General features: G+C 55.9%; 2 protein-coding genes across 8 annotated transcripts; one reads left to right on the forward strand and one right to left on the reverse strand.

Moving 5' to 3' along the window:
* Window positions 1-1,351: 1,351 nt before the first annotated feature.
* Window positions 1,352-10,403, forward strand: CTSZ (cathepsin Z). The gene is made up of 6 exons (XM_027086858.1): window positions 1,352-1,650; window positions 2,106-2,269; window positions 5,765-5,944; window positions 7,983-8,133; window positions 8,525-8,687; window positions 9,785-10,403. The coding sequence occupies exons 1-6, from the start codon at window positions 1,508-1,510 to the stop codon at window positions 9,893-9,895; spliced, it is 912 nt and encodes a 303-aa protein (XP_026942659.1). The 5' UTR covers window positions 1,352-1,507; the 3' UTR covers window positions 9,896-10,403.
* A 126-nt stretch (window positions 10,404-10,529) lies between these two features.
* Window positions 10,530-21,758, reverse strand: NELFCD (negative elongation factor complex member C/D). 7 transcript variants are annotated; one of them, XM_027086856.1, is made up of 15 exons: window positions 21,637-21,757; window positions 17,431-17,546; window positions 17,092-17,201; window positions 16,158-16,267; window positions 15,737-15,844; window positions 15,100-15,252; window positions 14,745-14,875; window positions 13,914-14,079; window positions 13,488-13,622; window positions 12,941-13,080; window positions 12,099-12,213; window positions 11,670-11,765; window positions 11,451-11,591; window positions 11,021-11,150; window positions 10,530-10,923 (listed from the first exon to the last, which is right to left on the reverse strand). In XM_027086856.1, the coding sequence occupies exons 1-15, from the start codon at window positions 21,721-21,723 to the stop codon at window positions 10,889-10,891; spliced, it is 1,773 nt and encodes a 590-aa protein (XP_026942657.1). In that variant the 5' UTR covers window positions 21,724-21,757; the 3' UTR covers window positions 10,530-10,888. The 7 variants fall into 7 exon arrangements, with proteins under 7 accessions (XP_026942657.1, XP_026942658.1, XP_026942656.1 ...); XM_027086857.1 differs by lacking the exon at window positions 21,637-21,757 and adding an exon at window positions 20,876-21,534 and having other exon boundaries at window positions 11,670-11,732; XM_027086855.1 differs by lacking the exon at window positions 21,637-21,757 and adding an exon at window positions 20,876-21,529.
* Between the last annotated feature and the right edge of the window lie 1,612 nt (window positions 21,759-23,370).

Raw genomic sequence — 23,370 nt, forward strand, 5'->3', positions numbered from 1 at the left:
AGGGAAGGGAAAGGCTTTGGCGCCAGGGCCAGGACACCTGTTCGGGCAATTCAGCCTCTGCAGACATGGTTTCTGTGCCCCCATCCCCACTGCTCAAACCTGGACGTTTTCTCACGGGATCGGGGTGGAGGGTGGGCAGCTCCATCCCACCTCCTAACCAGGAACTGACTCACAGTAAGGGTTCGGAGGAGCCCACTTTCCAGGAAGATAAAAGACACCTCGGGCTTCCCTGGTGGCGCAGTGGTTGAGAGTCCGCCTGCCGATGCGGGGGGCGCAGGTTCGTGCCCCGGTCCGGGAGGATCCCACGTGACGCGGAGCGGCTGGGCCCATGAGCCGTGGCCGCTGGGCCTGCGTGTCCGGAGCCTGTGCTCCGCAGCGGGAGGGGCCGCAGCGGTGAGGGGCCCGCGTACCGCAAAAGAAAAAAAAAGAGAGACACCTCAACACATAGACCTCAATAGGTAGAGGCCGTGTCTATACATTGCCTCAGCAATAGCGTGTCAGGAGCAGGGACTAAGCCCTGCTGGGATTCCGTGGGTGCCCCAGGGCTTCCAAGGGTCGTCACAGAAATGGCTGGAAGTCCACGGGGCAGCCACCGTGGTTTCTGATTGCAGGTTTGGTGTCGGCAGAGGGAAAGAGGGGGTGGGTGTGTGGGGATGCCCATGTCGTCCAGGGAAGAGCAGGGTCCCTGCATCTGAGGACCCTATAGCCAAGGCTGTGGGCCCTACAGCAAAAAGCCTGGACCCTCTTCTCCCAGGACCAGGGAGGCCATTCTGTGCTCAGCTCGGGTGACCGCCACTCAGGAGGAGTGGGGGGAGGGGAAATTCTTGAGTTACGAAACCAAGGCCCCCAGGGTCCCACTTCTGCTTTTGTTTCTCTGTTTGAAGATGAAGCACTTTGTCAGCAGAAACCTCACCCAGCAGCTTTGGAAGTTGGAACGTAGAATTAATGATTCAGGCCCACATGAAACTCTCCTCGAGGGGCAGTTTCTGGAAGGATCCTGTCTTTCTTCACTATGTAGGGAAAGTGTCTCTCCAGAAAGGGCCTGGGCCTTCGGGAAGTGGCCTTCAGAAAGCGAGACCAGGGCACAGTCCTGCGGGGAGACCCCCTGCCCATCCCCGGAGGCCTGGGCCCACGTGGGATGCGGGGAGAGGGGCACCGCTCCAGGGCCAAGGGTCCCAAGAATCCAAGGTGGGGATGCTCGAGAGTGAATGAGGTCTGACGGATGGGAGGCTCGTGGCTGGTGGCCGGGTCGGGTCTGGGGTCAGCCGAGGCCTGGCGCGTGAGCCGAGTCCGGGCGGCGGGCCGCGCGGCCGGGCGGGGCGGGGCCGGGTCACCGGGGGCAGCCGCGCGCCCCGCCCCGGGGGAGTGTCCCGCCCGCGCGCAGCCACCTTAAGGGCCGGGCGGGGCGGCCGGGGCGAAGGCTGGCGGAGGAGCTACCGGCGCGGGATCCGAGTTAGGATCCGAGTTGGGATTCGAGTCGGGGTCAGATCGCGCCGGCGAGGGAGCCATGGCGTCGTCCGGGCCGGCGCAGCTGGTGCTACTGCTGCTCGTGCTGCCGGCGGGCGCGGCGCGGGCCGGCCTCCACTTCCGCCCGGGCCGCGGCTGCTACCGGCCCCTGCGGGGGGACCAGCTCACCCAGCTGGGGCGCAGGTCGGGGCGGCTGGGGGGTGGTCAGGGGCTGCCCATCTCCCGGGGCTTCGCGCCCTCTCCCGCCTGGGGGACCCTGCCGCCTCCTTGGGGTGCCAGGAACCAGGACGCCCAGCCTCCCTTGACCTCTGAGGGTCAAGGCCAGCCCCGTTGCTTTGGGGGCGCGCCCTTTCACATTTGCGGGGTTGGACGAGGCGCACCGGTGCAGGAGGCAGGCTAGCCTCGCCGCCCTGGCATTTGGAGCCTCGCTGGCGGAGCGGTCTGGTTCCTGCACTGCGGGGGCGCGTGTGTGCCCTGCCCACTTGAGATTCCGAGCGGGCAGGGGCGTCTCCTGGCTGAGATGGCCCTCTCCCGCTCGCTCTCAGTTTGGGGAAGGGAGAGGGCGCTGGGAAAGGTGCCTGCGCGCCCGACCCCCAGGGGCCCCAGTGCTGATTCCGGTGGTGGTGGTCTGTTCCCAGGACATATCCCCGGCCTCACGAGTACCTGTCCCTATCGGATCTGCCCAAGAGCTGGGACTGGCGCAACGTGAATGGGGTCAACTACGCCAGTGTCACCAGGAACCAGCACATCCCCCAGTACTGTGGCTCCTGCTGGGCCCACGGCAGCACCAGTGCCATGGCGGGTAGGTCGGGGACTTCGGCCCCTCTTGACTGTGGGCCAGGAGGGCCCGTCCAGCTGCCTTCTTTGTCAGTACCGGCAGCTGCAGCCCAGGGTCCTGGGGGCCTGCAGTTCTGTGCCAGGACTCAGCCTGGCATGGGGCAGTGTCTGCGTCAGGCCTAAGGGAGCGGATGCCCGGCAGTCACAGGACTGAAGACCTGTGACAAACGGCTCCCAGGAGGCTTATCTGTCCCGAAGCTTGTGAGCTAGGCTCTTGGGGCTCAAACCACAAACTCACCGAACACCCTGCTGGTGTTTGGGTATGCGGAAGAGAAGCTGCTTTTCAGCGTAGTTAATATTTGAAATGAATGCCAGCCCTGGGCTTGGAACATTGAGCAAGGCTGGCTGTTTCCTCATCTGGGCCTTATCCGCCTGGCTGCAGCGAGGGCGGGAAACCTCGAGGCCGGGAAACCTCGAGGCCGGGATTGGGGGGCGGGGAGGGATCCAAAATCTGCGCCGCTCCAGAAGGCTGCTGGGCCTGCCTTGGTAGGGGAGGGAGGGGGACTTCACACCAGCCTGGGCCTTCATTCAGCTCGGGGTTCCGGGAGCCTGCAGTCACGCCGGAATCTTTCGAACTCCTGCCCTGTGGCACTGTGTTAAGCCAGTGTGTGGCTACCGCCCCTGGCCTATGCTGGACGGCTCATCCCATGTAAGCCTCCTGGCTGCCCTGTGATTGCTCCCACTTTGCAGATGAGGAAACTGAGGCTCCGGCAGGGAGGTCAGGAGACTAGGCCTTTATGGGAGTGACAGCTGGGAGCAGGGCACGGAAGCTGGGCTGTCTGTAGGATGAGGGGTGGGGCTGGCGTCTGGACCCCAGGGCCAGCCAGCTGCACTGGGGGCATCAGGCAGGGCCTCGTGGGGGCCCCGCCCCATCTCTCCTGGGGGCTGGGTTGCACTTCTGGCCCTTCAGGGAGGAGGAGGGTGGGGGCGGCTAGGCTGAGCCCCATTTTATTTTATTTTATTTTAAAAAGTGTGTTTTGGCTGCACCGCGCGGCTTGCAGGGTCTTAGTTCCCCAACCAGGGGTTGAACCCCGGCCCACAGCAGTGAACACGCTGAGTCCTAACCACGGGGCCACCAGGGAACCCCCTGAGCCCCATTTTAAGCTGTAGGAGCTCTTCTGGGCAGCTGGGGAGGTCCCTGACCGGGATGGAGAGGGACAGGGCCCCTGGAGAATGTGGAGCAGAGGCTTAACCCCTGGAGCCGCTGGGAGACTTCAGGGGCCCAAGGCGGGCAGGCAGGCAGGGTGTAGGCGGGCCTCGAGCCAGAGGCTCAGGGCGAAGGCCTGGCAGGAATGGCGAAGGCCTGGCAGGAATGGCGCACTCCCTGGCCTGGAGGAATTGAGAGGGCCTTTGTGGCAGGGGCCTAAGGGTGGGTGGGGGAAGCTGAGAAGGTCACCAGGGGCCCTACCCCCAGGGGAGGGGCCCGGCAGAAGCCTGAGGGATCTTAGGGAGGGAATCACATGCCAAGATTTGCATCTGTAGAGGAGGGCGGGGCCTGGAGGCGATGGCGTGTCCCTGCTCAGAGGTCCGCCCTCCACCTGCTGGAGTGGAGTCTCCTGGGCAGATGACTGCTTCTCCCCTCTTGCTCTCCAACCCCTAACGGCCTCCCTAGCAGCAGGCGTCCTCTTCCTCTTTCACTGAGAAAACAGAAGCCCCCAGAAGGGGACTTCCACGGTGCCCGGCCCAGCTGCCACCTTCCCTCCTGTCCCCGGCCGTCCAGCGTCTGAGCCCCTGGACAAGGCCATCCCTGCCGATGCTCAGACCTGGCCAGCGCTGAACCCCGCCCCGTCTCCAGCCGCCACCCCACTTCTGGGCTCCTGGAGGGGCCTGCAGTCCCCACCTTCTCCCTGCTAACCCGACCCCCTCCAGTCGCCTGCCAGCTCCTCGCCAAGGTCACCGGCTCGGGGCCGTCAGGGGCAGGTCTGGTGGTTGCCCCTGGGCCTCGCCCCGCCCTGTTGTGCTCGATCAGCCCCTCCCCGAAATGCTTTCCTCGCCTTTAGCCACAGGCCCCCAGTCTCTGTCTCACCGGCCCCAACTTCATCCCCCACCCCCACCCCGCTTAACTTCTGGACATTGGACTCCCTGGGACCCTGCACCTGGACTCGGCCTTCACGCCCCCCCGCGGGACACCTCAAACCTCACGAGCTCCTCCTTTCTGTCACCACCCTCACCCCCAAACCGGTTCTTCCCCGGCCTCCCTGATCACTCCAGGAGAATGCTATCCCTCCCTCGCTCAGGCCCAGGCCCAGAGGCAGCCGGCCTCCTGCTTTCCACCCTCAGAACATCGGGCCGCAGGGCTGCACTCTACCTTCCAAGCACCGCTGCGGAGCTGCCGCCTGGTCCGCCTGCTGCTCTCCTGGTAGAGCAGCTCAGACCCAGGCCGGGTCCCTTTTCTGTTCCGCTTGAAGCCCTGCGAGGTTTCAGGCAGATAGAACAAAACCCTGACCTGCCCGCAGAGCCTGTGTCAGCTGGCTCCCTGTTCTGTGTTGGGACCCAGTTTGGACACCAAGAGCTGAAGAACGGGCCGGTACCCTCAGGCGGGAGGGGTTATTGGGTGAAGCAGTGTCAGCTGCAGGGTCAGCGAGGCCGGGGAGGAGGATCGAGCGCCCAGGGTGGGCACGGCGGGAGGCTGCTGAGGAGCTTGGGGAGACCTGCGGGGGCTGGAGGGCGGTGCTCACCCGCACAAGGGGGTCCGCGGAGGAGCACTGGGCGGTGCGTCCAGGGGCGCTGGGGGAAGGGCTGGGGCACGTGCTGGTGACCGGCCGTGGGTTCCACAAGCCCTGTGGGGCCGCATGTAGAGCCCTGGGGGCCCAAGGGCCTAGGAGGTGACCCCAGGGGTGTAGGGGGCCTGGGGCTGCAGGAGGGAAGGATGGAAGGGGGCGCCTGGAGGGGGCTGCTGGTGGGTGGAGGGCCTGGCCGCTTGCTCGCCGTCATCAGGGAAGGAACAGGAGCAGCTGTGGTGAGTTCTGACCTGGAGGTGGGAACTCGGGATGCGGCCACGAGGTGGGCGGCTGCGGAATCTTCGCTCCAGGAGGGCGGAAAGCAAGGTGGCGGGCCCGTGGTATGGTTGGCTGCAGGGCCCCACAGGATGCTGTCTGTACAGGGAAAGGGGGGCAAGGAGCGGGGGGCCGTGGCTGCCCTCAGCCGTCCCCAGCTGCCCCGTGGGGTGTGTGGGCCCAGGCGCGTGGGGAGTGAGAGTGGGGTCGCCGACTGGCCCCTAGTCTGGCTCCCCGGTGCCCTCGGGGATCTACCAGCCTTCAGGCAGGACATGCCCGGCCCTGCCCAGATGACATTCGTAGTGGGGGGAGGGTGGGCACCGGTACCAGGAAGGGCCCGGGAGGCCTCTCTGGAGAGCAGGAACCCCAGGGAGCAGGGGAGGGCCCTCCAGAGAGGGATGCGTGGCCCCCGGGGCGGCAGGCAGTGGGGTGGGTGCTGACCAGCATGGGTGCTGCCCCCGCAGACCGGATCAACATCAAGAGGAAGGGAGCGTGGCCCTCCGTACTGCTGTCCGTGCAGCACGTGATCGACTGCGGCAATGCTGGCTCGTGCGAGGGGGGCAATGACCTGCCGGTGTGGGAGTACGCCCACCGGCACGGCATCCCCGATGAGACCTGTAACAACTACCAGGCCAAGGACCAAGGTAGGGCCTGCTACTCTCTCTCTCTCTCTCTCTCTCTCTCTCTCGTGGCCGGGGCCCTGGGAAGGGTGGGACGGAGCTGGGAGCCCCCTGCCGCTGTGTGTCTAGTGGGACGGGGGGACGGGAAAGGTGGGGCCTGTCATCCTTGGTGGGAAGACCAACAAAAAAAGGACTTGGGATCTCCAGCCTGCGTGCCCGGCAGCCAGGCCGGGCCCTGGTGTTTGGGTTTTGACGTGTTGGCATTTTGGTGGTTTCATGGCCCTTTGTAAGGGGATCGCTCATCAAGGGAAGAGTGTTTTCCAGGAGCTGGGAGTGGCGAGCAGGCAGGGAGCAGGCGGGCCTGGCCTGCTTCGAGACCCTGGTCCCGGCCGCCTGCGTCTGGGTGGATTTGGAGCCGAGGGTGCTGCACGGACCAGCGGATGCAAGCTGGCCTGGGGCCCTGGAGTCGGCACGGTCCTTTCAGGGTGCTCCCCTTGGAAACCCAAGGAAAGAAAAAGCCCAAACCCTAACCCCACAGTGGGTAGTTTTAAGTCACCTGTCTGAGCTCCCTCGTAACCAGAGCAGAGAGCTGAGGCCAACTCAAAAGGCCTTTTGAGACAGGAGTGGGGAGGACGGGGGTGTGTGTGGGGAGACCGGGGGGCTTTTCTGCCCCCCCTTCCATCTGTAAAAGGTGTGCTCAGCCCCCTGTACCTTCTGAAGGCGCCATCCCACGCCCACAGGCTGCCCCCGCCTTGCCTCCCAGGCCGTATTGCCCGGCCAGCAAGCATCTCCCCAAACTGGTCCAGTGAGTTGTTGAAGTGATAGATGCAGCAGGCGTCAGAGAACCAAGAAGAAGAGTCCAGGATGAAGGGGAGCAGGGAGGGCCCCCGTGGTCCTCGGAGCCCTGATCCACCCAGAGCTGGTCTTGTCTGTCCTCGGCCAGGCCCCTCCAGCCCACCTGGGACAACAGGGCCAGATGGAACTCATCGGCACCTGATTGTTTGCAATAAGTAGTCCTGTCTTTTTTTTTTTTTTTTTTTTTGGCTGTGTTGGGTCTTCGTTGCTGCACGCGGACTTTCTCTAGTTGCAGCGAGCGGGGGCTACTCTTTGTTGCGGTGTGCGGGCTTCTCATCGCGGTGGCTTCTCTTGTTGCAGAGCACAGGCTGTAGGCGCGTGGGCTTCAGTAGTTGTGGCTCGTGGGCTCTAGACTGCAGGCTCTGTAGTTGTGGTGCACGGGCTTAGTTGCTCCGTGGCATGCAGGATCTTCCCCGACCAGGGACCGAACCCATGTCCCCTGCACTGACAGGCGGATTCTTAACCATTGCGCCACCAGGCAAGTTCCAGTAGTCCTGTCTTTGTATTAGCAAATGTGGCCACAGATCCACCTTTTTTCAGGTTGTCCTGGGCATTTGGTGTCCAAGGGACAAATTAAACCAACAGTTTAATCCTCAAGGAGTTTAATGTCTTGGGGAAGGAGTCTGGATAGATACAAAACTATAACAGAAATAGGTAATGTGAAAGCAGTAGAAAGTGGTGCTGTGGGCCAAGGCAGGATGGACAAGGTGAGAAGTAATACTGTCTAGGGCCCAGGAAGGATGCAGGAGACGGTGTGGAGTCTTCCAGATCTAATAGCTGCACTGTTTTTTGAGGCCTAATTATTATACCTTCTCAGACCGAAAGAATAAGAAAATGCTTATTTTTTCCCCAAACGTGGGGAAACAATACAATCTTATTAAAAGTGAATAATTTAATTACACTCTATTCTCAGCTGTAGAGTATTGTGCAAAGGCCTTTGTCCCGGCTTTAAAGGAAAAGTGGAGCTTTTGAGCACCTACTGTGTGCTAATTAACGTTTCTTTCCACTGAGGCCCGGGGAAAGGCTTTTTGTAACTCCTGCAGCTGAAAGCAGAGGGTAATTAAACACCCGAGGGCAAGAAGATTTCCATTATTAGCTGATGGATGGAGCCTTCAGTTAGAAAAGTGGAGTTTGGGTCTGGGCGTGCTACTTTGTTCAGGGATTAACGGGGAAATGGCCTCACGCTGACTTTCCGTGCTGTCCCCAGAGTGTGACAAGTTTAACCAGTGTGGAACATGCACTGAATTCGGAGAGTGCCACGTCATCAAGAACTACACCCTCTGGAAAGTTGGCGACTACGGCTCCGTCTCCGGGAGGGAAAAGATGATGGCAGAAATCTATGCCAAGGGGCCCATCAGGTGAGCTTTGAGACCCCTGCCCGCAGAGGGCGTGCACGCTTCTAGTAAACGGGACCCAGGTGATTTTCACCCCTTTCCTTCTGGCCAACTTTACCCACAGGGCTGGAGACAGCTGCCACGTGAGTTTTCTCAAAAGTAAAGCTCAGTAGCCCATGTGCCCCTCGTAGGATTATTGTGAGGGAAGGACACATCCATGGACAGCTCCCAGAGTGTAGCCAGTGCTCTGGGGTGGCTGGTACAGCTTTGGTAGGGAGGATGCCAGGTGAGTAACTACAGAAGTTTGGGCAGAATCATCAGGTGCGTGTTATTTAAGTTGGATCCACACGGCTCTTCCTAACAATGGTCAACGATGGCTATTGAAAGCGCTCATTCTCTCCCTGCTTGCTCTCAGCTGCGGTATAATGGCAACGGAGAAGATGTCTAACTACACCGGCGGCATCTATGCTGAATACCGCAACAGGGCCTACATAAACCACATAGTCTCCGTGGCCGGCTGGGGTGTCAGCCATGGGACGGAGTACTGGATCGTCCGGAATTCGTGGGGCGAACCATGGGTAAGACATTTCCACTGCGACTCCTCTCACTTGGATGGTTCTGGGGGTTTCGTAGCTGAGAACCGTGGCCCTGAGCAGAGGGGCTCCAGGCTGCAGACACGTGGGGTGAGGTCCTCCTGCGCTGCACGGGGACTGTCCCCGTCCTGTGCCTCGTAGCGCGTTTGCAGCTTCCCCGGCCCCTACCCGGTAGACGCCAGATGCTCCTCCCCGCTCCCCAGCTGTGACATCCAGAAAACGGCTGCAGACATTGACAAATGTCTCCCGAGGGGGATGGGGGCTGAGAAGTGCTGCTTTAGAAGTTTCCATTTAGCTAGCTTTTATGCCTTTACAACCATCTCATTCTTTTTCTTGCCATACTTTCGGCTCTCCTAAGTAATACCGTGGAGTTTCTTCAAAAATACTTTTTGAGTTGAGTCAAAAACCCAGGGGAATTAAATTAACTGGCAGAATTTTCGTTTCTAAGACCTAGTATTAACCATTAACAGCTGAAGACACAAATTCATTGTTATGAAATCAGGGATGGTGATTTTTTTTTTTTTTTTTTTTCTTTTGCGGTACGCGGGCCTCTCACTGTTGTGGCCTCTCCCGTTGCGGAGCACAGGCTCCGGACGCGCAGGCTCAGCGGCCATGGCTCACGGGCCCAGCTGCTCCGCAGCATGTGGGATCCTCCCGGACCGGGGCACGAACCCGTGTCCCCTGCATTGGCAGGCGGACTCTCAACCACTGCGCCACCAGGGAAGCCCAGGGATGGTGATTTATGTCGAAGTGATAAAATGTCAATATTTTTTATTAAACGACTATAAATGGGGATATTAATAGGTAGTCGAGTCATCTGGTCTAAAGAGTCGATCAACATTTTAGTTAATTAGCTCTCGGCATAACAGGGCCATGCACCCCTCGTGTTGAATATTAACCAAGTTGAATATTTCACAAAAGCTATTTCCGAACAGGGGTCCCAGAAAAGGGAAGGGTCAGCCGAGCGGGTGGCTGGGACGCTGCAGACCCCCCGAGCCTGAGGCTGAGTGAGAAGGGGAGGGGGTCCGTCTACTCGGAGCGCAGACGGGAGCTGAGCTGATGCGTGGTCCCACTCCTCACAGGGTGAGCGGGGCTGGATGCGCATAGTGACCAGCGCCTACAGAGGTGGCAAGGGTGCCGACTACAACCTCGCCATCGAGGAGAGCTGCACATTCGGGGACCCCATCGTTTAAGGCAGACGTCTCCAGAGGAGCAGCTCTTAAAGAAATGATCGCATGAGCCGTAACCAGAGGGGATCCCACCTTCACGGGCACTGGGGTGGTACTGCCGTGGTTTGAAGGAACTGGGGGTTGGTGGTCACATACGTGATGGCCGGTGACGGCCCTGGGCGCCCAGGAGGGACGGCCGCCGCGATGCCGCACGGGCTGAACGCGTTCTGGGGTGGGGCGGGGAGTCGCGGCGGGGGGACGACCCAGCACCTGCACAGGACGGCTTCCTGCCGGGAGGACGGCAGCGCACCATCTACCTGAAGAAGTGTGAGCCACCAGGCAGCGAATGATGTGACCTCCGTTTTCTTCAATAAATGATCTGGCGACTGTGGTCTGTGATGTATTTAAGAGGTGGAACATTTCAGACTTGTCATCACCAGTTCCTCTGTCACCTTGCAGTCAATGGTGGGGCCGAGGGGGGATGGCGATCTCAAGTTGCCCAAGGGACGAATAAAATGCACACTTCACAGCAGAACTGAATCTGAGTGTTTTATTTACACACCTACACCTTCCAACCGCAGAAGGGCTTTTTATTTGTTCTCGGAAAATGAAAGCAATTGCAATAATACGAACTAACCAATGGAGCCTTGTGAGAAAACTTAAATCAATCAACTCTGAAAATAGTTCATCTAAGTGTCTCAGTTTCTGAATTTCCACCCCCCGCCCCGGGGCTGACAGTTGGCTACATCCCAAGAGGTGACGGGAACCTAGTTCCGCTACTGGGGAAATACTGTAAACAGGACTTGGGGGCAGCCCTGGACTCACGAGGAGACGGGACTGTTCCTAGTAGCCGTTACACTGCTGACATCTTCCTTTTTAAAAAAGTTATCCACCTCCTCCCACCACAGCCCACTTCCAAGACGCTGACTGGGCCTCTTCAACAATAGCTTCTGGAAAGGGTTTTTCCACAGCGGGTCTCCTGGAATGTTCTGCTCCAGCTCTGGAGGATGCGCTGAATCAGTTCACCAAGATGAAGTTAGACTTGCAGTGAGCTTTAGCAAACGGAAGGAAAACAGGCACTGGGTTAGAAGCAGGAGGGAAACAATGACATCGAAAACTGCAGCCAAGAGACGCTCATGCCAACCCTACCTATAAACTCTGTCACAGGGTCGTGTTCACCTTCTGTTTTAATGGTGCCGGCGATGCTGTCGTTCTCCAGGATAGGAAGGAAAAGCTGCACGAAGTCAGAGGTGTAGGGGGGCGCGATGACGTCGAGCACCTACGGGGAGCACAGCCTGTGAGCGGCTCCGACTACCAGTCAGACGGCAACAGTGCGGCGAGACCCCTCCCCCAACCCCCGCCATTCTGCTTCCTGCCGACAATCTCCGACATTAAGACGCCCAGGGGCCAGGCAGGTAAAACACTGTTCCTGCAGGTAGGAGGTGCCTGGTAGACTGGCATCCGTGTCACTGTCATCACCGTGACTCTCCGACGGCACGGCTCCGGAGTGCGGTACCAGATGACTACATCAAGCCAAGAAGGGCGCTGCCGGGGGAAGCGGTAACCGGCGAGCGCTGACCTCAGTCACAAAGTGGCGAATGAGGGAGATGTCGGTGTCCAGCTTCTCCAGACACTTGCGGATGTAACTGACCACGGGGAGCACGTAGCCCCGGCTCAGCAGGTGCACCATCCTGTCCAGGAGGGTCTTCTTCAACTCGAGCTGCACGGGTGGGGCGACAAGGCTGAGAAAGGGGCCGCCTTCCCGCTGTGCAGCCCAGCCCTCGGGCTGCCCGCTCACCTGCTCCATCACGTCCAGCTGGGAATGCTCTGTCTCGAAGAGCTTCACCAGCAGCTGCAGGACCTGCGGGTGGAGGAGCTGGTGGCAGGTGCTGATCTACAAAGAGGCCAAAGGGAGCCACCCTGAGCGCTATGGCCAGGCCTCTGGGCTCCCTGCCGGCCCCAGAGAACCGTCACCAAAGACAGCTCGCGGCTGAGGACGGCGGGCCCAGCACTCGGCCCAGGGCCGGCCAGCCTCTGACCCATTCCTCATCCTTTCAGGGACACTTGATAAAAACGGAGAGATCTGTGGAGTCTACGAAACTAGCTCCTTAAAAGGAAACTCCTCATTTAGAACAGAAATAACCAGCTCCGGAAGGACTGCCTTCTGAAGGCGGGGAACAGACGTGCGAGAGCCTCGGACCGGAGCTGGGAGGTCCGCAGCCCCTACCTCGTCCAGCAGTGCCAGGTGCACCGGGGTGTGGTCCGTCTGCAGCTGGAAGTACCTCGGCTCTGACACAGTCCAGTCCACCCACTTCAGCACACCCATGGCCACCACTGGAAACCTACAGGTAAACAAGGCAGAACGCTTCCTTTACACAAAGTTTTCTAAAGGGCAAACCCCAGAACACCACCAACGCAAGCCAGCCCATCACGTCACTCTACAACGTGCTCTGCCAGGGAGACACGATGAGCTAAGAACAGGCTGACGAGACCAGCGTCCTCTCAAATGCGCAGCTCGAGAACCCGAATCCCACGCTCAGCTGACTTTGGACCAACTTTGCTGGTTTGAAAGGAAAAGACCATTCACGCAACACTCCACGAGCCTGGTGGGCTGGGCTGAAGCTTACCTTTATTTAGCAAAGCCTCTCTTTGTCACTAGGACAAATTAACGGAGGAAGATTCAAATGCCTAAGAGGCCACCCTGTGTGTCAGCTTTTCTAGTGAATCCTTATTTAAATAATTGGCATGACACCCACCATTTCTGTCTAGGTGATACTTTGTTGGTCTAACTTTTACTGTAAATAGAGCCTCTTCTTCAAGTCAATTGTTGTAATTCTGGTTGGTCTTCCTTTTTCTGAGTCTAATTTGCAAACAGACTTCTGGCAAGTAAACACCTGAAAATTACTCATGCTGCTAGAACAGTTGAAAGTGCTCTCCCTCTATTTACGAAAGAGAAAATAAATACGATGAATAAGTATCTCTGAATCTGTTTTATTTTTTGAGCTTTTAATATGAAAGCTCAAACCCGTCCTCCCCGGAGAGTCAGGGTTAGAAGCTCCACGTGCTCACCTGATACACTGGTAGAGGGTGCTCAGCTCGGCCACAAGCTCAGACGCCCCTTTGTTCTCATTGCAACACAAGTTGTGAACAGTCTCAACAGCTTTCGATGTTGACTTCAGCTCGTCTTTATTGATGCTGACTCGCTTGTTCTGAAAACACATGAAGGCGGTGAATCCCGACGGTGCCCGCGTCCTTGCAGTTGGGGTAACCTGGCCTCAGCCCTTCTCTCTGCAAACCCCCGTCCCTGTCTCTGAAGTGTCCCCGTCACACAGCGAGACCGTCCGCCAGGGAGACCGGCGTCCGTCAGTGGCTTAGGGAATCGGTTTCGTATCTTCAGCCACACTTCAAATTACAGTTAAATTAGTATCGTAGATGCTGTGCACCTTTCCTTGAGACGTTTAGCACTTTGACTTATTTTATGCAGAAACACTAGAAAAGGCATTTCTGACACTAGTTGGGCCCGTGATTCCCTGCAGCCAAAATTCCCAAATTACACCACAGAGAGGAGGTTTCTGGCTCCGTAAAAAAGTCCATGAGTTCTCAGAACTGACAGTACCTTCTTCCAGGTCTCCACCACGCTCGCTGCATATGCTAAGATGTGGATGTACTTATGCTTGTGGTCCTGGTTGATCCTGGCCCCTGGTTTAAAGAGTGACTGCATGAACAGGTCCAGGAAGGCTGGCACCCGGATCTGAAGAGAAACACACAAACACACTGAAAAGCAACACAGGAGTGAGATGGCAGGTAAGTCCACACGCACCCATGGCAGGAGGGCCCACTCACGTCCACCACTGCATGTGCTTCAGGGTGTGTGAGGGCCGAGGATGTGATGAGGAAGGACCAGGGAGAGGACAGAAACATTTCAATAGGAATGTGCACTCGCTGACTTCAGAGAATTAAAAGGAACAACTTTCCAAAGGAATATACTTCCGATAGGCACTGAGGGTGTCCCATCTTAAGGTTAAAATGAAAAGCAACTCACGAGTTCAACAGGAGGCGGGTCCATGCTTGTAAACATCTTGAACAGGACTGTGATGTCGGCCGGATTCAGGGCTCCCTTGGACAACATAGCCCCAAGGGCCTGACACGCCCGGGGGTAGGAGGCAGCTGTGCCCAGTGCGAGCGTGATCTGACTGGCGTCATGGCCTCTTGATGAAAAAAAATCGTACATCCCATCATTGATGAGGTGGCGCCCTGTCCTGCCCTCTCCTTCCTTCTCTCTCCTTTTCCTTCCTTCCTTCTTTCAGATTTATGCTTTGAACTGTTGAGGTCCCTTTGTTTTTTCATATTTCTCTCATCCACTGGTACGTTTACTAACTGACCCATGAAAGCAACATTTAGAGCTAACTGGGGAAGAATGGTTCAGTACAGCTCAGAGGCTTCCTAAAAGGAACCACGCACTTCTTAAGTATCTTAAGCCTCCATTAGTAGACAATGAAGCTAATAGGGGCTAGTTTTGTTCTGTAAGATATGGACCACGATCTAACCATCAGACTACTAAAGAGCTATTTCAGGACTGCTGCCATGTGCCACTGATGAATCCCAATATATTGGGAATTTAGGTTCATAAATACACTTAGGTTCATAAGTACAGTGAATTCAACGATAAGCAAATCGTTTACCAAATATTCATCGAAGCAAAACTTTACGAAGCAAGCTCCCTTCACGTATTTAATATTAGTCCGACTTTTTCAGCTCTACTGGATAAAAGCAAGTTTACCTATCTGTCAAAAACAGGAGGACCTAGAGTCTTCGGTTGTGGACACAGGGCAATGTGGTAGGGGCGAGAGCGAGCTGACAGGCAGCCTCTCACCTCTCCTGGGCGAAGCGCTGGACCTCCTGTGCGGCCCTGCGCACGGCCGAGCCCCCCTGCTCCTCCTGGGCCAGCACGGACATCAGGGCCTGGGCGAACAGATACGTGTGCTCCCCGTGACACACCATCTTCTGGAAGACGGCAGGGAGACAGTGTGTGGGGTTTCAGGACCACAGCAATGACAAAGGCAGACAGAAGAGTCGGACTCCGACAGTTCTGCACGCAAGTCCCCACCTGGGAAGGTGCCCTGCGCCCCACACACTCTCCACAGTAAAGAGCATTTCCCATTAGAAGATGCATGGCCCCATGCGAACGGCCTCCTCCTGATCTGAGCCACGTCAAGTAAAGCGCTTACAGCAAACTCGGGGAGATTTTTTTCGAGGTTTTCTTCGCCTCCGTCCAAAATCGTAGCTAGAGAGGTACGAAGCACTCTAGAAAACACCTCCAGCTGCTGGCAGGCCGTGGACACGCTGGTGATCTCCCCTTGGTACCCTGCGTCGGAGATAAGCTGCAACACGGAAGTAAGCGCACACGGTGCTGGCGAGCCGTGCCCGGCGCCCACAGGAAGGCGGCCGCTGGCCGAGCCCGGGGTGAAGAGGGACGGGCGCTGGGCGCGGGTCTCAAACTTCTGCTCGGGTCCCCGCTTCACCACTAACTAGGTTGGTGGTCCCAGTCAAGCCCCCCACCCTTGAGTCTTCGTGTGTGAGACGGAGGAGATGGACCAGGCGCTGTTAGAGGCTCCTCTCCGAACGCAAGGCTCTGTCCCCTGTTCCTGCCCAATCCTAAAACACAGTCCACTCGATCCCCAAACATACAAAGTCTATGCTTCTCTTTCTCGATGTTTATGACTTACTAAAGTGAAGTGATGAAAACCTTTACAAATAAAGCACGTAGGATCTTTTCAAAGGACACAGACCAACAACCAACCAAGTCAAAATCACCCTCATTCATAAATACTTTCATCTTTTCTCAGACTCTAGGACTCTTCCTACCTTAACAGTGAAGTTGAGCATCAAACAGTCTGGGTGGGCTTCAGCCAGTTTGTAGAAAAGGTCTCTCCACGTGGTATGTGCAATCATTTGTTCAAGCCAAGCGGGGGTCTGACAACAAGCAAACAAACAAAAAGCAAGGTAAGAGGCCTGGCTTTCGCCTAAGTGCAGGTGACGTCGTGGCAGCAGACACAGCAAGAGCCCCTGGGCTCCGGGCTCTGCCGCGGTCCCCGACACAGGAAGAAGCAGGCCGCGGGCTGCTGAGGCTGCTTGGTGGCCGGGCGGCCGAGCCCAAGCCCCGAACAGCCCCGCAGCGTGTGGAAGCTCCAGCCCTGACTGACACAACGCGCCACACTCCACCGTGAGGTGGAATCAGCAGAGGACTCTAGGAGCTGGAATTGAAAAAGGGAAAAAGGTTCCTCACCTCTCCTTCTTCAGTAAAAATAGAATCTGCTTTGCGGGGGTCGAAATGTTTGATCAGTAAACTCTTCAGATGATTTTCCACAGTTTCCTGAACCTGCACTGGTTCAACACCTGAAAGAAAATGCAAGCCACGAGATGGAAAATGGCAAAATCTCAATTCACTGTGTTACTTTAGAAAAAGTTTACGTGCAAATCAGATATCACAGAACTGCTTCTGACCGCTTAGGATCTGGGGCCTCTTATAAAAATTAATATTACTCATATTCGATGGTAAGACCCAAAAAAGAGTCCAGGGCGAAACACACAAGGATGCTTGTTTACGTGGAAAGGACAGTGACATCTTCGAAGCCTCGCTAGGAACAAGGACAAATTGCCAAAATGGAAAAACACCCCCCCTCCCCCATGGCAGAACAGAGCAGATGCCAGCCAGGGGGCACACTCATGTGTGATGACTGTGACAGCAGGGAGTCAACTCGTTTACGGGCAGCACCCACCCCACGATGCCATCTGTACTCAGCACAGAGGATTTACAGTGAGGCGCTACTTGGATCATAGTAGCTAAAAGCCATAATCATGCCCAGTCCTAAATTAGCCATGATTTCTGCTTGCTATAATAGACCTCTTAAAGATGACACACTGAACATACGCCATATAATCCTCTACTTCTACAACACGGTAGGGAAAACAGCTCAATGAGAATCACATTTGCGGGTTATCTGTGAACCTCAATTATTAAATCAAAGATAAAAACCAAGCCGATGAAAATGGGTAAGAAGTTCACTTCTTACTGACAGAGGTGTTAAAAACCAGGAAAACAAACAAACAGAAAGAACCAGGAAGACAAAGAAGGCCTTTCCAGTGTATCAGCATGATGATGACCCAGCGGCTCTGTACTGTGTTGGGGGAAGGGCCAGGACCCCACCCCCACACGGCACCTGTCTGAATGAGCCACTCGGCCAGCAGGTTGACGGTCTGGGCCACAGCAGTGTAGTTCTCTGACAAGAGCTGGATAACGTTCTCTGGAGACCCTCCCGCCTGAAAATACCTAGAAAAGAGGAACAAACAAGCTGTGACACTCAAATGGACGCAGATGGGCATGGGGATGGACAGCCGTGACAGGGTGAGGGGGAAGACAGGTTATTCAGGCTTCTAAAGTGGGGGGACCCCTAGAGGCCTTCCATTCCCGTACCACATTCTTCTGAATTTCACGTATCAGCTTTTGGGGTCTATTACACAACTTTCTCCTCCCAGTGCAAACAACTTTTCTCACATACCTCTTTAGAGTGTTAAAGATGGAGGGTTCCATTATATAATCCCGGGTAGAAAATTTATGTAGGCATTCTTGCTGGACCTCGGCATCATCTTCTCCCTCTCCATAATCATCCTCCTGCTGTTGGCAAAAAGAGCCAGGCTATTCTTCATTACTACAAATATCCTGCTATCTCACCTTAAACCCGTATAACGCTGTCCATGTCAAAAGTGTTCCACGGACTTCCCTGGTGGCGCAGTGGTTAAGAATCCGCCTGCCAATGCAGGGGACACGGGTTCAAGCCCTGGTCCGGGAAGATCCCACATGCTGCGGAGCAACTGAGCCCATGCGCCACAACTACTGAGCCTGCGCTCTAGAGCCCGCAGGCCACAACTACTGAAGCCCATGCTCCACAACAAGAGAAGCCACCACAATGAGAAACCCGCGCACCACAACGAAGAGTAGCCCCCACTCGCTGCAACTAGAGAAAGCCCACACACAGCAACAAAGACCCAATGCAGCCAAAAATTAATTAATTTTTTAAAAAAGTTTAATGTATGTCATTTCATTTGACTTTCACGACAATCTCATGAAGTACGCTGGACAAGTAACGAGTGGCTAAGAAAACGGAATCCAGAATCATACCAAGTGAGATTGTATGGCGACTCCACGCTGGCAAACTTGTGTATGCGGTCATACAAGTTACCGCATCTCATGCAAGACACCTCACCTGGGCATCCATTTCTGTTCTACTGAACAAGGACAACAATGGGACCTACTCCCATTTGGCTGCTGTGAGGATTCCAGGAGCTAATTTTCAGAAGAGCCAAGCACAGCACCTGACATTTGGTATGAGTTCAGTAGGTGTTAGCTACTGTCTTCACTATTACTATTTCATATGTGCCACGCATGGAAGGCTTTCCAACAAAGACTGAGGAAGTGATTCTCGAAGGCCATTTGCTGTCCATTTGCTGTCAGAAAGTGAAGCTCACTGGCTCGCCTCCAATCAGCAGGCCTGCCTGGATACTAGTCCCTGTCCTACACGGCAGCGACCTCAGGCAAGTCGCTGAATCTAAGGGCACAACAGGATGATGATGTGATGACAGAGGACTGAATGACCCCAGGGTCTGTCCAGCTTTAACGCTATTACCAACAAGCAGATGCTTTTTGAACACTCACTATACTGAGCACTGTACAGGAAACCCAAGAAACTGTAAGACAAGAGATGGCTTTTTCTGCTGAAGGAGTTTACAAACCAGTAACTGCCCCTAACATAATGGGGTAAGAGCTAGGCCAGAGATCAGCAAACTACGCCCAGGGCCAAATCCATCCTCCTTTTGTCTTTGTAAATAAAGCTTTATTGGAACACAGCCACACAGCCCCCTTTTTAAAAACATATTGTCTATGCCTGCTTCCCCCCTATAAAATGGGCAGAGTGGAGCTGTGACAGAGACCTGCAGAGCCAACAATATTTACTGTCTGGCCCTTTCCAGAAAAGCTTGCCCACCCCTGATGCAGACTTACATCCTGAAAGCAGTGCTCTGGGAGAAGGAACACGATTCCTTCACTATGGAGACCGGGGAGTCTTCTCTTGGACCTTATTTGAGTGGGAGCCTCGAGCAAGGCTTCTGAAGGAGGGCCGGCCTTTGCCCCAAGAGGCATCCTTGGGTGTCTGGATTCTCGGGCTTCTGCCCTGGGCATTCATCTTCTCCACTGCATCTTCTCCTGGGTCGTGCCACTTCCCTGCTCATGAATCTAGAATTTAGCCTAGATCTCTCTCTCTCTCAAGCTCTAGACTCAAGCATTCAACTGTCTATTCTCACCTCCATTCACATGTCCCACTAGTACGGCAAACTCATTAGATTCCAAACTGACCTCCTCTTTTCCCTCTAAACAGATCTGCTTCCCACAACCCATGTTTTTGTAAAGGACTCCATCATCTCTACCTGTTACCTTAAACTCAAAAACCCAGAAGAGGTCTTCAATTTCTGCTCCCACATCCTGCCCAAAGACCCATCAATTCTCCCTCCCACATGTCTAACCAGCTTGGCCCTTCCTTCCCTCTTTCCCTCTGCCCTTCCTTATTTGGGGCACGCTCGCAGTTGCAATGGTCCCCCAGTGGCATGGTCTCATTCCTTCCTTTCAGTCACCTTTCACACTGATGCCACCATGACCTTAATAAGCCACAAATCTGATGTCTCTTTCTTGCTTAAAGTTTCCTATCTCCCTCAGAAAAGACAGCAGGACTTCACCCTCCCACTCGCTTGCCTCCGCAGTGTCGTCCCTCGGCACTCCCCACTGGCAAGCCGCAGCCGGAGTAAGCTCTCTGCACTTCCGTACCCTTAGCTTCTGTCGTCTGGACTGAATGTCACAGCAGCCTCCTTACACATCTTCCCGCCTCCCCCAGATCCACCCACCATGGGGTTAAGTGAACAGAATTTGGGTCACAGAAATTGATCTTCCACTGTCTCAAAATCCAGCTCATGCCACCCTTCCTGTTACCTTTCTTGACTTTCTTTCCTCCATGAAGTCAGAGTTAGAATGAACGTGAAATGAACATCTAGTCCACCCCTCTCATCAGGGAGAGCCTATCAGAGTCAGTGGGCCAAATCGGGATCATGCTTAAAGTTCCGCAAACCTGAGACTCCCCAGCCTCCTGTCTGTGGGCGTCTAGGCCTGGCTCTGCCATCCCTAACTGCTTAAGCAAAGGCCAACAACTGGAGTGCTCAGTTTATAAAATGCGAATGTAGCCTAGATCTCTCTGCACTTCAGTACCCCTTAGCTTCTGTCGTCTGGACTGAATGCCACAGCAGCCTCCTTACACATCTTCCGGCCTCCCCCAGATCCCCCCACCATGGGGTTAAGTGACTAGACGGCCCTTAGATATGCCCTAGTTGTAGCGCGCTGTGACCGGAAGGCTTCGGTGGTCCGGCTGTTTGCTCGAGTGGAGATGGAGACAAGACCTAAGTGGGATCCCCATTCCTTCATGTAGGAGTTTCATGACCTTGGGCAGGTCACTCGGTCCTCCCGTCTCACTTTCTTCATTTTCAACATGAGCAGAGTTAACACCCAACTCAGTATCTTGAGTGTGTAATGAGATGATGCATGAAAGCACCTAGTCGGCACAGATTTTCAATTAGCTACATCTGACTCTATCTCTCCACTCTAAGCCTCCAACACCCTGGAATGATCCAACACGTGAAGCTTAGAGTGTCACTCCCTGCCCCCAACTCTTGAACAAGTCATGCTTTTCAGCAGCTCTCAAAGGCCCTTCAGAACCCACTGCTTCCACCAGGCAACTAACCACACAGGCCTCCTTTCAGCTCCTGGAACACAGCGCCCACCTTTGCATCCCTGTACCCCGGCTTCAATGCCCTCAGTGCCCCGCCAGCCCCTTTCAACGGGGCACGCCCCACTCCAGGCTTTCTTCCTTCAAAATATCACTTCACTATGTTCCCAAAACACCTAACCTTGACTCTTGTTAAAAGGCAGGTTCCTAGGCTCCGCTCCAGACCAACTCCTCCCAGGCCCCAGGGGAGGAGCCCGGGAAGCTGGGTTTCAAACATCACTGCGGGTGGGTCTTCAGATGAGAATCAGGTTGGGGTCCCCCGGCCGAGCGACTGCGCCCAGTTCCTACTGTGCAACCCCTGGCTTCTGGGGAGAAGGTTCTGAGCCTCCCTCAGCTTCCACAGCAAACCCTTGAAGGTCAAGGATGGACGATCCTTTCCTCCTCACTCAGGCCAAGGACTGATTACATCAGCCAGAGCGCCCAAGAGCATGGTTTACAAACAGTAAAGCACATGTGCGGAAGTCCAAGTTCCACTTTTCCGCCCTCATGATGCTGAGTTGGATTGTTTTAAAGATTATGGCTACTTTTCGCAGTGTGTGTCTGGGCCCAATCCTCCACCTTCGAGGTGCTGTCTGACCCTCCCGGCGGGGCTAGGAAGTCCCAGGACCCGGCCCCGAGGCCGCCCCAGGGTGATCGGAAGGTCAGATCGGGTCACGACTGGGGGGCGGTGCCCCTGCGGCCGGAGACCGTCACTGGGGGGGACCGGGTCCTCGCCACGCATCACCGTCCAGTGCCCCCCGAGAGGCCGCGCGCCCGGGGGGGTGGTCGAGCGGCGGGAGGGGGCGGGGCGAGCTGTGCTTGGACCACGCGGCGGGGGCGGGGCCGGCCCGCCGGCGACGGAGACCAGCAGTCCTCGTCGGGGGCGCCCGGTGCCCCCCTCACCTGGCCGCCGTCCGCCTCGTCGCCCCACTCGGCCGCGCTCCCGAAGTAGTCCTCGTCCATGATGGCGCCCGGCGCGGCCCCCGCCATCCTCTCCCGCGAGCGCGCGCGCGAGCACGGCGCATGCGCACGGCGGACGGGCGAGCGCGCGCGCGGCCCCGCGGCCCCGCCCCCTGCGGACGCGCGCCTCATCCCAGGCGGGAAGAGCAGGGCCGGGGCGGAGGGGCGGGGCCGGCGCGGAGGGGTGGGGCGCAGAGGGCAGCCTGCACGCGGCAGAGGGAACCACCCGTACTGATCCAGAAGCGCAACCTGTTTGGGCCCCAGGGATATTGGATCGGGATAGAAGTTTGGAACTAGACTCACACGTGGCCTGGTTTCCGGTGCCAGCTCTGGGTCTTTTTCACTGGGAATTTTGGTCCTCTGAGCATCAGTTTCCTCATCTGACACCTGGGCACAAGGGCAGGGCCAACTTATTGGGCACGGGGTTTATGATATCACTTATATGTGGAATCTAAAATAATAATACAAATGAACTTATTTACAAAAAAAAAAAAATAGACTCACAGACATGGAAAACAAATTTATGGTTACCAAAAGGGAAGGGGGAGGAATAAATTAGGAGTTGGGATTAACAGATACACACCACTGTATATAAAATAGATAACCAACAAGGACCTACTACTGTACAGCACAGGGAACTATATTCAATATCTTGTAATAACCTATAATGGAAAAGAATCTGAAAAAGTATATATATATTCTGGATCTGAAAAAGAATATATATGTATATACAGGTATAGATATATAGATCGCAGCCACCACTTACAGAGGGCTCATCAGCACTGTGCTTTCATGCATCCCTTCTTTCCTCATCTGACTACTGCTTATTGTGTGTCCCTAAGTGCCTGGCACTATGCTACTCCTGGAGCTCATTGGTGAACAAATCGAACATCACCCTCGCCCTGGGGGAGCCTGTATTCACTTGAGGGAACAAACAAATGAGACAATAACAGAGCGTGACAAGTGCCGGTTGGTATTCTGTGATAATAGGAGAGCCCAACTTTGGCAGTCTCTAAGAAACTTATATTTGAGCTGAGAGCCATATGGCAAAAGGAGCAAAGCAAGCCGGACCAAGGAGAGAACACCAGGAGAACAGAGCTGCTGGACAGAGGCTGGGCGTGTGTCCTTGGAACCCAAAGTCCACTGAGACTGGCACCTGGCAGGCCAGCGAGAATCCTGGATGAAGTGGGAGAGGTAGGCTTGGGGAGGTGGTGGTGGGGAGTTGGGTTTTTCACTGAGGACTCTTCGGAAAGATGTAATGCATTAACATATGTAGAGCACCAAGCGTGGAGCTTGCACACAGTAGGTGCTCAGCAAGTATTAGTCATTATGATAAGGATGAGGGAACTTGGAGTTGGGAATGCAAGTTAAGAGGCCTCAGTGAGAGTTAACGGGGGCTAAGAAGGGGCCGGGGCGCCTGCTGCGAGATTGAGGTTAAGTCCTGAGGATGCAGCAGACTTGGGGATGGCTAGGGAGACAGCCCGGGAAGATGTTCCTGAGACTTGCAGCCTGTGTGCCAGGGGTGGAGCACCACGGAGACGGAGAGCCCAGGGGGCGGGCTGGTTTCTGCACGGGACCCTAATGAGTTCGATAATGAGTTCAGATTGGGTCGTGCTGATTGGAGGTGCCATGGGAACACCCATGCCTGGATGTCTTGCAGGTGTCCAGAGGTGGGAG

This window comes from Aethalodelphis obliquidens, unplaced genomic scaffold, assembly GCF_003676395.1.
Source record: "Aethalodelphis obliquidens isolate GAN/ISIS:26980383/991018 unplaced genomic scaffold, ASM367639v1 scaffold57, whole genome shotgun sequence".
NCBI lineage: Eukaryota > Metazoa > Chordata > Mammalia > Artiodactyla > Delphinidae > Aethalodelphis > Aethalodelphis obliquidens.

Excerpts from the sequence above, each read along its gene's own strand:
- CTSZ (XM_027086858.1), top strand. The coding sequence starts at position 1,508 with ATGGCGTCGTCCGGGCCGGCGCAGCTGGTGCTACTGCTGCTCGTGCTG. Across the intron at positions 5,945-7,982 it reads CTACCAGGCCAAGGACCAAG|AGTGTGACAAGTTTAACCAG; the intron begins GTAGGGCCTGCT and ends TGCTGTCCCCAG. Across the intron at positions 8,688-9,784 it reads ATTCGTGGGGCGAACCATGG|GGTGAGCGGGGCTGGATGCG; the intron begins GTAAGACATTTC and ends CACTCCTCACAG.
- NELFCD (XM_027086851.1), bottom strand. The coding sequence starts at position 20,971 with ATGTTTGAAACCCAGCTTCCCGGGCTCCTCCCCTGGGGCCTGGGAGGA. Across the intron at positions 15,845-16,157 it reads TTTTTACTGAAGAAGGAGAG|ACCCCCGCTTGGCTTGAACA; the intron begins GTGAGGAACCTT and ends GCTTGTTGTCAG. Across the intron at positions 13,623-13,913 it reads ACCCGCCTCCTGTTGAACTC|ATCCGGGTGCCAGCCTTCCT; the intron begins GTGAGTTGCTTT and ends GTTTCTCTTCAG.